The sequence below is a fragment of the Triticum urartu genome, chromosome 5 (assembly GCF_003073215.2).
Source record: "Triticum urartu cultivar G1812 chromosome 5, Tu2.1, whole genome shotgun sequence".
NCBI classification, from domain to species: domain Eukaryota; kingdom Viridiplantae; phylum Streptophyta; class Magnoliopsida; order Poales; family Poaceae; genus Triticum; species Triticum urartu.
The window spans coordinates 577,831,440-577,845,400 of NC_053026.1; the positions used below are offsets into that span (position 1 = coordinate 577,831,440).

The following is a 13,961-nucleotide window of genomic DNA, read 5'->3' on the forward strand; positions in this document are numbered from 1 at the left end:
ACCGTGATGACCTTTTGGGAAGCCAACGATGATTTGAAGTTGACACCTTTTATATGGGCATGAGGGTGTGTGCTGTAGATAAATGCTCCGTAGAGACAATCCTTGGGAGCTGGGATGTCATCAACATACACAGCCTCCCCTGAACAAGACCAAGAATATTGTCAAGTGCATATTTCAGAATAGAAATGCAGGGATGAAGCATATCAGATGGTCCTGCACTGATGGACCAATGTACACAAGTAACTACCAAATGATCTGAGTCTTCAAAAAAAGAAAAGATCTTGATTTCAACTATGCAGAAGAAAATATAAGTTATATTAACGTAAACTTTGTAAGAAGCTCAAGCTATGGAAAGCTAGAAATTCAAGTGCCAGGTCTAGTACATACACAGCTATAGTGAAAATTAATTGAATGAAACACTTGCACTAAATACTGGAATAAGAGTTTAGGAGTATACCAGAAGCTTGCAGCTCCGCCCCAGCTTTCGTGATTGGCTTGCCGACAGGTTCGTATTCATCATTGAAAACCAGTTCTTGCCTTGAGCGAATTGGCAAGCCATCGCTGGCAACCTCATCTTGCTTCTCAGGCGATGACTTGGCACATGAGCCATTGGGAGCAATATACTTTGCAGGTTCATTCAGGTTGTTACTAAGTGAAGAAAGGAAACTGAACAAGAAACTGACCGCCAAGCTGACTCTGTACTCAGGGTGTGTGGTGCCTTCTGACGGCGAGATAACATCTTTCAGCGACTGAACCGCTTCAAGTATCACAGGTGCACTCGCTGGTTTCCCCTTCAGGAATTCTTCAACCTTCCGAGCCCGGTTGGCGTGATCAACGCCGTAAGCTCCGAATGCGAGGCAGATATCCTCAATGAGGAGCTCCCCTGATGCTGCATCCCCTGAAGTCCTTGCCAGGAATGCAGAATTCACATAGGACACAGCATTGCCGAACGGTCTCGGAGCTGCACGAGAGGTCTCGAAGATGACACTGTCTGAACCCCAATCTGGGACAAATATGGTGAGCAATATGGTCTTGGCGTCACAGGGAGGTTGCTCCAAGAACTCCTCCAGTGTCAGGCACAGCATCTTGGAAGCCGTCTGGATTGTCACTGTCGAACCCACGGCAAGAAGGACAGTGACGATGTCTGAAGCGAAAGGCAGCCTCTGAGCCATGATCACGTTCCCTCCGATTGTCGCCGTGTTCCGGACGAACGGCGAGGCCACCTTGCTCAGGTGACCGGCGATCTTTCTGAATACGGGAGTGCCATCTGAGAAGACCTCAATGGCTTCGGAGATGGACACGGCTGCCCCGATCTCCACCCCCTTGTTGCTCCTGTTGATGACCGAAAGCTCCGGTATCCCTTTGATGTCGATGTACTTTTCATAAAGGTCTTGATCTTTGTACACTCCGGCGCCGGTGTTTGACGCCACGATCTTAACTGAGTTTTCGTCGAACCAGTTGGAATCGAAGAGGTTGCGGAGCTCCTGGATGCTCTTGGGACGGTACCAGCCATCGTACGTAGCGGCTGGAACATCGTTTGTTTGACCCTTGATCTCGGCCTTGAGGAACTCAGGGAAGGTACAGACGGCGCCGCTGGAGTACCCCGGTAGCTTGCCTACGTCGGCACGGTCGATACCTTTCTTCCAGAAGGAATTGAGGCCAAGGTCCTCGAGGTCGACGTCAGCAGCGAAGCTCTTGCAGGCATCGATGATGGGCCGGTAGCCGGTGCAACGACACAGGTTGCCAGAGACGGCGTGCTCAGCCTCGGAGCAGGTGAGCTTGGAGAATCCCAGCGGTGGGGCGGGGTCCCCGGTCTTGTCGGCCTTGACGAGGGTGGAGAAGATGGACATGCACATGCCGGGAGTGCAGAAGCCGCACTGCGAGGCGTGGAAGCCGGAGAGGCGCTGCTGTACTGGGTGGAAGCCATCGCGGGTGTTGCCAATGCCCTCGCTAGTGATCACCGAGCAGTGGTTGAGGCTGCCGACGAGCGTCAGGCAGGAGCTCGCTGAGAACTCAGTCACCTTGTCAGTGGCCAGGTCATACTTGGAGATAAGTACCACACATGCACCACATCCACCTGCACGCAGGAATGTGACATTGTAAATAAGAAACACTGCCGGCTTGATCTAACACGTGCACTGGCTATGAATCGGCCGAGACTGAAGATAAATCTGTAAATCTCAGAAAATCACGCTAAGCACACCGTTATGTGTAAATATAAACACCAAGATACGAACATTCATGAGTTTAGTGACTCTAAGATCTATCAAATCACTGTTGTGTGAAAATGTAATCAATTGTTCAAGTCTACTCAAAATGAACGTTGTTTTTACTAAAATTAACAAATTGCACATTTAGTTAGCAAAGCATATTTTAATATGGACTGAAGTTTGCTAGTGATTGCAAATTGAAACATGCGGCAAAGTTTCCAATATCGTTAGTTGCATATGGGACCTGACCACCAAACAGAAAAAATAGCAATTACAAACCAGAGAGTGAAAAGTCCAATAATTTGGGATGCATATAAAGACCATGGTCAGCAGTAGCCCCTAAATCTTAAATGGGGTCTCCCCCTATTTCGTGATCCCCAAAATAATGGCTACAACTCGAGCAACAACCCCTATTTCTCAGCTCAATTTTCCTTTGTCCTATTTGCACAAATATTTCATGTTTTACTTTATGTTTGACATCACAAAAATTCAAATATAACTATTTCTAGTGCATAGAATTCAAGCATATTCAAAATCACAATTTCAAGCACAGCAATTAAAGTTCAAGTGCATAGGTAAATTTTATCATGAAAGCATATCCATCCGTGTATCGGTGTATGGCTTCACTTTTTTTTTCTAATTTCAACCACTTGAAAACACAAAACGTCAAGAAATGCACTGAAGCACTTCACATCCGCGTATGGAATCTGATCAATCAACTCACAGCTGAGGCACTCATAAACATCGATTTCAGAAACATTTAGTAGCAGCATTACACCATCTATCCAATATACTGAAATTCCAATCAATCAAGCATCACATCCAATTTGCATCAAGGATTTATCCACAGCGGGGCTAATTCATAAGCAATCCCCATGTTGATCTTAGGCTCAACATGCATTACGAACACGAAGCAAAGATGTACAGCGGATAGGATGGACACAGATGCTAGCACGTGATCAGTGACTGATAAAATTGATCATGCACTCAATCGCCCTACCGTTTTACTTTTACCACATACACTAATTAGAAGTCATCAGCCAACCACAACGGCAGGCGCCTACAGTACACCGGCTGCGCGCGCCTGGGGGCTGCCCGCGCGCCCTCCAGCTCGACCTCAGGCCGCTGTCCCAGATGGGCGTACGCACGGTACAGACAGCCGAGCGGGGACAAAACGTCGAACGGGTTACGTGCAGCAGCATCAAGCTGTGCCCGTGGAGTATGACATCGCGTACCTCGTCCCGGCGTACCTCCTCGCCGGCGAGGCGAGCGACGGTTTCCTGGCACTTGATGTCAGCCAGCGCGGCGCGCGTGAGCTCCACTCGGCGCTCGGCGGCCGAGATGAGTACCGCCCGCGGGCACGTGGTGCGGGCGGGGAAGAGCCGGCGGCGAGGAGGACTGGACCTCGGGAAACTCGTCGGTGCAGCCGGATTTGGTCTAGAATACGGGGGCCGCTAGTGCGGCGTCGGGGAGATCCAAGCCGAGCTGCTAGAGTTCACGGGACGGCGACGGGGGCGGCGCGAGGCATGGTGGAACCGTGGAGGTGAGCAGGACGTCCCTGTAGCCGGGAAGGATGGAACATTCTCTTCATATATATAAATGTTTTCTTTTAGGAAAACGCTCGCTTTCCGCCGGCTGATAACGCGCAGGCATCAGCCGCCTCCCCTGCCAACCATGTGTCCAGGCTGGAGCCCACTGCAACGTCTCTTTTTTTCCTGAGCGCACCCGCCGCCGCGAAACCAACCAACATGCTGCTCGTTTTGTCTGTTCTTTCTTTCTCGGGCTATACATACGTCCACTATCGTATGCTATTGAGTTGTTTATAATTTTTTAAAATGAAGACACACTGCCATGCCATGTACTAGTAGTTAGTACTGATTACTAGTACCTTTTTTGTACGTAAAAAAATAGATACGGTGTTGTGTTCACTGCCATGCCATGTACTACCTTTGGAACAAGTTTTTGCAACAACGGTGTTGTTGCGGAACGACGACCGTACCAATGCGCGACGCGACAGGAGATATTATTGCAATTTTTGCAACAAGGATCTTGTTACAAAAAATTAGATACGACGGGAGGTATGTTTGCAATTTTTACAACAAGGGTCTGGTTGCAAAAAATTAGAGAAGAGGTTTTGCAACAGCTGACCTGTTGCAAGAAATTAGGGAAGAGCAGGTTTCATAACAAAGCCCGTCTTACAAGAAAGTAGAGAAAAATAGGTTTCGCAACAAGAGGGTCTTGTTACAGAAAATTAAAGAAGAAAAAGTTTTGCAACAACAGACTTGTTGCAAGAAATTAAAAAGAGGAGGTTTCGCAATAAAGGTCTTGTTACAGGAATTTAAAGAAAAGAAGATTTCACAACCAGAATATTGTTACAGAAAATTAGAGAAACAAAACGAACCATTTGCTTCACACTATCGGAGGAAGAAGCGCAACAACCGGCTTGTTGCAATTCGGGACGCGCACGATTGGGGGAGATTTGATGACTAAGGGCCTCTTTGATTCACAGGATTGTCAAAATGAAGGAATAGAAAAAATACAGGAATAGGGTGACATGTCCCATAATATCCTACAGAATTTGAAAGAATGTTTGATAGCATAGGAAAAACAAAAGTATTCTACAAAGAGGTTTGAGTGGATGGAAATTTTCCTCCAAAATGTAGTACAAATGGATCATATGGTTCCTAAGGATGCCAATCCTACGAATCAAACAAGCATCACAGAAAAAATTCCTAAGGGTTTAAATCCTTCAAAAATCCTATGCAATTCCTTTGAATCAAAGGAGCCCTAATTCTGTGTTTATCAAACGAGAGGTGGTTGATATTTTAACGCTATCCGCCGACGGACGCGTAGCGTCGCCCTTTCTTTTAAGGTATAAAATAAATATTATTTTGTTATACTATACATGAACCTTTTTTAACTCATGGGGATATTTTGAATAGGCGTTGAACATTTTTTTAGACAGGTAAATGCATCCTTGGAGTTTGAACTTGTCACGGATTACCATTTTGAGTTATGACATACATAAAAGTGATGAATTTGTCTTCCGTGGATAACCGTGCTGATGCGGCACCATATTTTTGTTTGAAGTAGTCTACTCTGCCGACGTGGCGGATGGATCCCACTCATGAATAATAAAAATATAGTAGTTGCCCATGTGGGTCCCATCTATCAGTGACATACAAATAGTATGTTCGGCTTGGGGTCCGAAATAGCGATATGTAGCTAACAACACCGTGCAGCAAACATCCGTAGCACGGCTTGGACGATTAAAATCCACAAGCCGAAAAAAAAGTTGGGAGAGGTTTGTCACCGTCCGGACATGTGCCACGTAGGCCTCCAACAACCCCGGTCTACACAAAACCCTCTCCCTCATTCCGCTCCAACCGCCACTTCGTTGCCTACCACTACTAGAAATCCACATTTTACTTAGGGCCAAGTTCTTCACCTAGAGCTCATTGGCCTCCTTAAGGGAAAGAGTGATATGAACAGTACATCCTAGGGGAAGATGAAATCATGTGTGAAAAAAAAGTAAAACGAAGGAAAGGGGTGGGCGCGCTGATTTTTTGCGTTGGCGCGTTGATTTTTGCATCCCGTGCCATATTTTGACGTTGGCGCACTGAGGACGCGCGCTTTAGGTCTCATTTTCCCCTCCGTTCTCTATCCAAAATGAGCCGCCGCCAGGCTCCTTCCCTTCTCCTCAGACCCCCTTCTCTCCCAAAGCCGCCAGTCCGATTCGACGACGATCTGCAGCAAGGAGATGGCGGCGGAGCGGTGCAGGTCGCGTCCGTGCTCTCCACGCCCCTCCGCAGCAGCCGCTTTGCCTCCTCTTCCACACCATGTACCTCCGCCGCAAGCATGCCGCGACGCCTCCCTGCCGTGAGCTAGTGACCGGAGAGGAAGAACCAGATCACGACGACGAGCACTGGGGCTAGGTCCCCGTGCACCAGATCTGTCGTCCCCCACCGCGGGAGGATCCGTGGAATCACGGCCTTCGTTCCTTCTACCCTTCTCCAATTGTGGATCTGTGCCGATGACCCCTTAATGCCCAAGCAGATCCGCTCTTCCACCCAGTCCATGAAGGACGGCGTACACGCCTGGTTCCACCACCATGTCTCTGCCGCTGACAAGGTTCTCCATCTCCCCTTATCTTACTGGCTATTACATGTTTCTCTAGATGCAATTATTTTAACTATCATTTGATTTGTGACTGCTTGTTGCATCATTTAACTGGCTCTTGTTCATCTAAGTAAGGCCAAGACACGGTCACACTAATCTTGGCAGCAAAACAATCATAAAGGTTAGAAACCCACGGTGAATGAATTTCTAATACTTTGATAGGTTCATGCCCAGAACTTGAGAAGAGATAGAGTTCGTCACAGTATAAAAAGAACAAAAAAACATAATGGCCTTACATTGAACCAAACATCCTACTGCCTGAACCACTCCTCGAACAGAGCGCATTTGCTAACAACATTCAGTTCAGCAGATAAGACTAAAAAAAGAGGCAGCCGAACCACAAAGTAGAATCATCGACTAATAATATTCAGTTCATATATCTTTATTTAACTTTATGTTTGGTGTCTGAACCTTACTATTTTGTTCCAGTAGAATTTGCCTCTTCTCCAACACACATCAAAATGTGTGTTGTTTTCTATTAGAAGAACTCCAAAAAGGCGCAAAAGTTCAAAGCAAAATGGCCAAAATCAGGAACAAAAGGTTATTCTGGTAGAATGTATTTGTACCTTTCATGTCTTGTTTCGCACAAAGTTGTCATTGGTAATCACACAACTCAAGAGCATGGAAACAATGCTGACTGAGGTAAAGTAATGTTATATTGTTGTAGAACATTTTAAGTATACATGGAACACAACAAAATCATAGTTCTTGGTGATTACAGTTTAATATATCATCTCTTATGCTATTAGGAATTACAATTTAATATATCATCTCTCTGAATACATCCACCTCTTTGCATAGGTATTTCCAGATGGACTCGATACCCGGAAGTGTGAATAGTCTACTACCTCTACTTTAGAAAGTGAAGCCTGTTCTCGTTTATGCGCCTAAAATGTCTCTCTGCTCAGTCTAGTTATACCATCTCAGCTAGGCGAGAAAATTCTGACATATATATACCCTGTTCGTCCAGTCAATACAACAACAGATTCTGAAGGAACACCAAGCCTTCAACCTACTTAACCGGTAATAGACTCTAAAGTTTATTTCCTTGCTCACCAGCCCTCATAGACTCTGTTCTGCAATACCTCTTTATGTGTCATAATGATATAAACTAAATGATATTTTGTTAGCTCAATGTGTTAGAATTGGGTCATTTATTATTCTAACTGCACAGAAATTATATATGGTGATCTATTTTGACTTCCCTTTTTTATCTTTGCAATTACTAAGATGGAAATGGTCAGTCCTTTATTTTAGTTGATTTTACTAGACTTATGGTGATAATATCAGGTTTTGATTAATTTTTTCCTTGCCATTGCCATGTCTCAACCCGGCAATCCTGCCAATGGGCACGGGCGCCCATGGACACCCGACCTGACTGTGCTATAACTTGCTACTGAATGTGCGTGTGTTGCATTTGTTGATTTTATTTGGTTACTAACTAGCTGTAGCTATTACGCCTCAAATAGTTTCTCATATTTATTCATGCTGAATGTAGAAGAAAACTTGAATTGCCGGCTGAAGTCCTTGCTGCATCCAAGCCAAACACAGTACAACATGTTGAATAGAAGATGGTATTTTTAATCTGAATGACCTTGCCATTATAACCTATTGATCCAAATTTCGTGCACCATTGTCAGTTTAAACATGACAGTATATTGTTTTGAGAACCTAAGTTGCCTTCCTAGAATCTAACGTCTGAGATGGAAGTGTCAGGATTTCTTGTACTTTTGAACGTCACTTCTCAAAAGAAATAGAGGACTCCTCTTCCATGTGAATCCCACATTGATTTCTGGTTGTGCAGCCTGTGCGGCCTCCTGTTGCTCTTTCCTCTTAATATTATGCTGCTTTGTGCAAAACTATGGGAGTTAGTGAAGATTCGCCAGCCGCACACACACACACACGCACGCACCACCCACACGCCCACGCGTGCGCACGTGCACGCACACTTACAGTCACAGTCTTTCCCTAGAGCCTAAAAATATTTTGTGTGGACTAAAAAATAATCCCTCATAACTTAGTTAGATTCTGGTTATCGAATGGGTAATAAATAAACTGACGGTGTTAGTGTTGTACAAACTCTCAAACAGAACAAAGGGGTTACTCCAGGGTACTTTGATTATTCCTTTTTGCTTTCTATGTTTCTTGTAATGAGGTATATCATCATCTTTTAGCCCTTGAAAATACTTGTCATACTGTAATATTCTTGTGTTTCAAACTTCTAAGGGTGCTTACTACAAAATACTTAGCTGCTTCTCACCACTATTTTCAGGAACATGACGTCTCAAATGTTTCTGCCCAAGATTTGAATCTGAGCCTGCTACAGGTGTCGAAGGGATGTTTGGCGCCCTTATCAATCAGACTGGACCTGGTGCACTAAGAAGTATGCTTAACATGCCGCCAGATGTTTTGTGATCTAGCAAACTCTAGTTGATACTTGGCTTGACCTACAACAATTATGTACATGCTAATTGAGTTGTTCAGGGGGTTAGCCATAGCAAAATCTAGCTAGCTAGCTAGCCTATTTTTTGACAAACATGCTATGGCTGGTGATGTTTTGGCATTTGATGTAGTATGCTTATGATGACTGATATCCAGAGATATCTATATTAATTATGTGATGTTTCTTTTGATTCGTAACAATGGCTTGGTTTTGAATTATGGATGTCATGAATTCAAATTCAAATTATACATTTGAATTATGACAGTACAAAAGGGGCCCCATAGTCTTTCCCTAGAGCCTAATATAGCTGTAGGTGAACCACCTTTCCACGTGGATGCAATATTTGTATGAATTTCTTTCCCTAGGGCTTGTGCCCCTAGGGAAAGAACTTCCCCTAGAGCTTGCCACATTCACTCTAGGGGAAGAGGTCTTTCCCGACTATACTACACCTAGGGTTCTTTACCTAGGGCAAGCTCTAGGTAAAGTCTTTCCCTATGGTTTTTGGCATTTCACCTAGGGTATTTGGCTCTAGATAAAATGCGGATTTCTAGTAGTGTACGCCGCATTCATGCCAATCCAGAGTGAACACGGCATTCATGCCAATCCAGAGTGAACACGACTAGTCACTGGCGCATGCCGGTTGAATGACATGACATTCATATAGGTGCAGCTGTTGAGACGCCTACTCTGGCCCGCCACTCGCGCCCTGTTAATGTCGGTTCAAAGAGGATGTAACCGGACTAGGCAATGGGATGACTTCCTACCATAATCAAGTGAGCCGACCGTCCGTTCGCCTGCCCGACATTCACGTTGGCATGACGAACGAGAAGCCAACTCCAGGCTCATTCAAGCCGTCGCTCGAGTGCCTGCTATTTAAAGAACGCCGGCCACGGCACAAACTAGTACCACCTCCGAGCCTCGTTGATCACGCCCTCTAGGATTTTGTGCACAATGCCTGCACCATCCGCCGTGAGCGTGACCTCCAGTTCGACGGTGACGGATGAAAATGCTGCTAACATCGACAGCTCCGCATCGTTCGTGCCGGGCTGCAATGGATACGGGGCCGGACGGTCCAGTTTGATTGTCGACGTCCATTTGATGGTTTTTTTTGTGTGCATGCAATGTTGAAGTTGCCCTTAACGGACACATATTCTTTGCATCCTTTCAGATGAACAACATAAATTAAGAATCTTAACCCGGGTTTAAACGGCGACATCAGGCTATCATGTGACTGTGTCTGCCACTCCAACGAATGACATTTCCTATCTGTGAAGGATGAGAAGTATAATTATTATTTATGTCAATAACAAAATGTGCTTGTCGGAATTAAATGGGTTGGTGTGGCTCATTTTTCACATGTTAGATTTTACTTTTTTTTAGAAATTTTGTAAATATGTAAATTATAATCATGTGTTTTAAATAAAATGAATTACATTAATAATATGTTCATTTAATTTCAGAAAATATACAATTATTATTTAAAAATATCCATACAAATAAAGTATGAATTATACATATATTTTTATTATTTAGAAATGTGTTCGAATATTTAATAAAAATACAAAAGTAAATTTTGAAAGTTCTTATGAACTTACATAATAGCACGTATAAGTTTTAAAAGGTTCAGAATTTAATAAAATGTTCATGTAGTACATAAAAGTGTTCATGATTTAATAAAAAATTATGTTGCTCTAAAAAGTGTTCACATGTTTGAATAAAGTTTGTGTGTTTTCCAAAATATATATTTATATGTATTTTGAAAACTAAATAGTAAAATATGTATTGAAAATAAATACAAGACTAGTGTGCACCTAGACCGCAGATCCTCATATGAATAATATTTAGTCATACGAAAATACTTATTTTTATTATTTATTTTTAAATGATATTAATATATTTATAATAATACAAGAGGATTTTTTAAATAACATGAACATTTTTTAAATTTAATTTATTTGTAGGGATATTATTTATAACACACAATTTTTCTAAATTTATTGTTATTATTGTGATTATAATTTACAAATTTCATAAAAAATCTAACATGTGAAAAAGGGCCTCATTGACGGCAGCTCCAATGAGTGTGTTTTGTTATAGCCATAAATGGTAATTATCCTTTACAAACAACAAACATCTTCGATTGGATTAGCTAGCAGGGAGGGCACGATAGCATGAAGTCACTGTTTTGAACCCCTGAGACAGAATCATTTTTCATATTCGGATCAAAGTTCTTAATTTATGTTGTTTACCCGAAAGGATATAAATCAATGTATCTATTTAGGACAACAAATCTCAACGGTTGGTGTTGCTAGGGACACACGTCGGATTAGCGGTAGGTCGGTAGCTTGAATCCCTGAGCGGTCCATCTTCCATTTCAATACAACTTTTACTATTTCACTAACATGTAGGACCCATGTGTGAACTGCTATTCATTTTGACTGTTGGATGGCAGGTGGGACCCACCTGATGCCATGTCGGTAGAATAGAAGAATCAAACAAAAATATGATGCCACATCAGCGCAGTTAACGTCTACAGACGGCAAATGCATGATATTGCACCCGGAAGCCAAATTCATGCACCACTTTTCTGTATACCACAACTGTAGGGCCCAAAGTGATCATATGTGGTAAGTTCAAGCACCAATGGTGCATTTACCTCTTTTAAAATACATGTTCACCATTTTTCAAAGATATTAATATTTTAAATACTCGTCGAACATTTTCCTAAATGTGCAGTAAACATCTTTTGAAAACATTAAAAAAAGGAACACTTTTTACAAGTTCTGATGTAAACATTTGTATACACAAATTAAACAAATAGAAAAAATAGAAAAATAAAAGTAGAGGGCCTACAAGCCATAAAGACCGCTTGATCGGCGATCGAAAATGATAAAATTGAAGTTAGCTGGCCCGACCCATCTGGCAGGTGCGTGTGTGATCCAGCAACATCAGTAACCGTGGATACCCTATATCAACATTTTTCCCTTGATCTGTCGACTTCACCCGCAGGAGAAGGGGCTGGAGGGTTATTCTTGGGTGCCCCCCATCTCAAGGCTATGCAGATCATTTTCACTTTAATTAAAAACTATTCAAAGGTTGTGTATACGAAAATGGTAAACTTACTCATCAGTTTTTTTACTCCAGTATGACATAGCTTCAGCCTTATATGACTTTGCTAATTACTAGTGTGATTGTGTGTGTGATGTTAGATATGTGTATCCTAACTATGTAGAAGCTTGGTGTACGCTTATTATGTTTGTATTCCTTAATGCTACATTTTAAGTTAATAAAATCAACACTTTGTTGAGAAAGAGACCACGCTAAGAGACACTAGAAAGCCAATACCGATATCCTGTGTGGCGAGACAGGTTGTGCTGTATGCATGAGATCCGAGTCGCCGTCGGTTGGCAAAGCAGCATAACTTGATTAACTACCGTGAACAGGAGGTCCCGTGCATGGTGCAGCCGTTGATTGTTGCGGCACGTTTTGTGCTGGAATTGGTCAAAACTAATGTACCAATCTTGTATAATGTAATATATTTTTTGCGCGGTTTGTATAATGTAATATTAAACCACCCACCCGTGCATGTTTTTTATATGATTAAAAGATTCTATCAATTTTATTTAAAATTTGAATTCGAAAACATGGTAAAACTTTATGAAACTTAGTGATACACGATGCAACACAAAATAGACCTAATAAGACTTGATAATGTCGTTACATAGCCTTTAGTTTTTTATATTCTATTTTGCCTTGTACCATAGTGTATCATGCCATTAAACTGTGTGTTAAAATGATGAATAGAAAACTTGGTGTATCATAATTCTTCACTATAGAACTTGAGAAACTTGGTGAAAACTCCATGCGCATGTCATGCAAAATGTTTCATAGAGTTTCATCATGTTTCAGATTTCAATTTTTAAAACTTGTCAAAAATATATTCAAGAGTGATCTTGTTTCAAAGTATTCATTGCAAGGAACACACAGATACAAACGATCATAAATTAGACTTTCAATTCAATGGATAAATTAGATTCGAACTTTGGAATCAAATGGGAAGGCATGGGCGGGTGAAATGTTATATGTGTAGTCTAAGAGGGAAAGGAGGAGAGAGATTGACCCATGCACCAGACCTCGGGATAATTTCTTTTCTCATGGTAGCATGCAAAGAACATAACAGGTAGCATGTGCCTTTCGATCTCCGCATCTGCGTTGCTTGCCATTTCTGTTATCAGATTGTTGCATACTCACATAGAGTCTAGACAAGGCAAGGAGATTTCTCCGGGCTCTTATATTTTGGTACAGAGGTGGGGGCTTTCTCCAGCATACTCACACTGCGTCTGCTTGCTTGTAGTCTTTGTCGCTTTGTTGTCCGGTGGGGGCTTTCGGCCCTTTGTATCTGGTTTTCGTCTGTCTTTCTTAATTAATTAGGCAACTGTTTTCTATATGAAATACAGGAACTCCCTGCCCGCTGGAGGGTTATTTGAAAAAGCCGTCTCACATTTTTGGTACGAAGTTGTAGTAGTACATATTTGTGATGTTTGATGAGTGAAGGATATGATAGCGCTACTCCGCTAGCTAACCTAGTTCGATCGTGCGGCCTCCTTGATCCCGCTTATGCACCTAAAGCTTTTCTCTGACCGCAACGAACTACCCATCAAAGTGAAAGAATTGAACAAGCTAGCTAGCCACTGGAGATGTACCGATCGAGTCGTCGGAGGCGGCGCTCACCTTCGCCGCAGCCGAGCTTGGGGCCCCTGACGGGCGTCCGCGTGCGCAGGAACTCGAGCAGCGTCATGGACGGGTCGACGCCGGCGGCCTCGTGCCGCGCGCCGTTCACCGCCAGCACCACCCGATCCGCTGCCGCCTCCTTCCCCAACGACCCCATCTCTCCACAACGATCGACGGGCCTCCTCGATCCAAGTGCGCTGGGCACAGAGCGAGGCCGCCATTTTATATACTCGGCCGGCAGGGCTCCCGCTGGAGCGGCGGCAGCGCTATGCAGTGACGTTGGACGGGAAACGGGCCATCCCGGGGCATGCATTAGCCGGCCGCCGTCGCGATCTGCATCAGCAGTGAAGGTAACGTGCGAGAGCGCGGTTGGTGCGGCGGTGACACGGTCGATCGGG

The 13,961-nt window shown here is 43.4% G+C and overlaps 1 protein-coding gene and 1 long non-coding RNA gene across 2 annotated transcripts in view; one reads left to right on the top strand and one right to left on the bottom strand.

The window, feature by feature from the left end:
- Positions 1–13,745, bottom strand: part of LOC125507431 (indole-3-acetaldehyde oxidase-like) — an 18,034-nt gene extending 4,289 nt beyond the window's left edge. The window contains exons 1-3 of the mRNA XM_048672009.1: positions 13,564–13,745; positions 458–2,077; positions 3–139 (exon numbers count right to left, since the gene is read on the bottom strand). Coding sequence (XP_048527966.1) covers positions 3–139; positions 458–2,077; positions 13,564–13,720 — 1,914 coding nt within the window. The 5' untranslated portion in view covers positions 13,721–13,745. The remainder of the gene's footprint in view (positions 1–2; positions 140–457; positions 2,078–13,563) is intronic.
- Positions 5,831–9,029, top strand: LOC125510895. Its single transcript, XR_007284798.1, has 4 exons — positions 5,831–6,341; positions 7,191–7,791; positions 7,888–7,963; positions 8,662–9,029. It is a non-coding gene; the product is annotated as an uncharacterized LOC125510895 (long non-coding RNA).
- Positions 13,746–13,961: the final 216 nt, after the last annotated feature.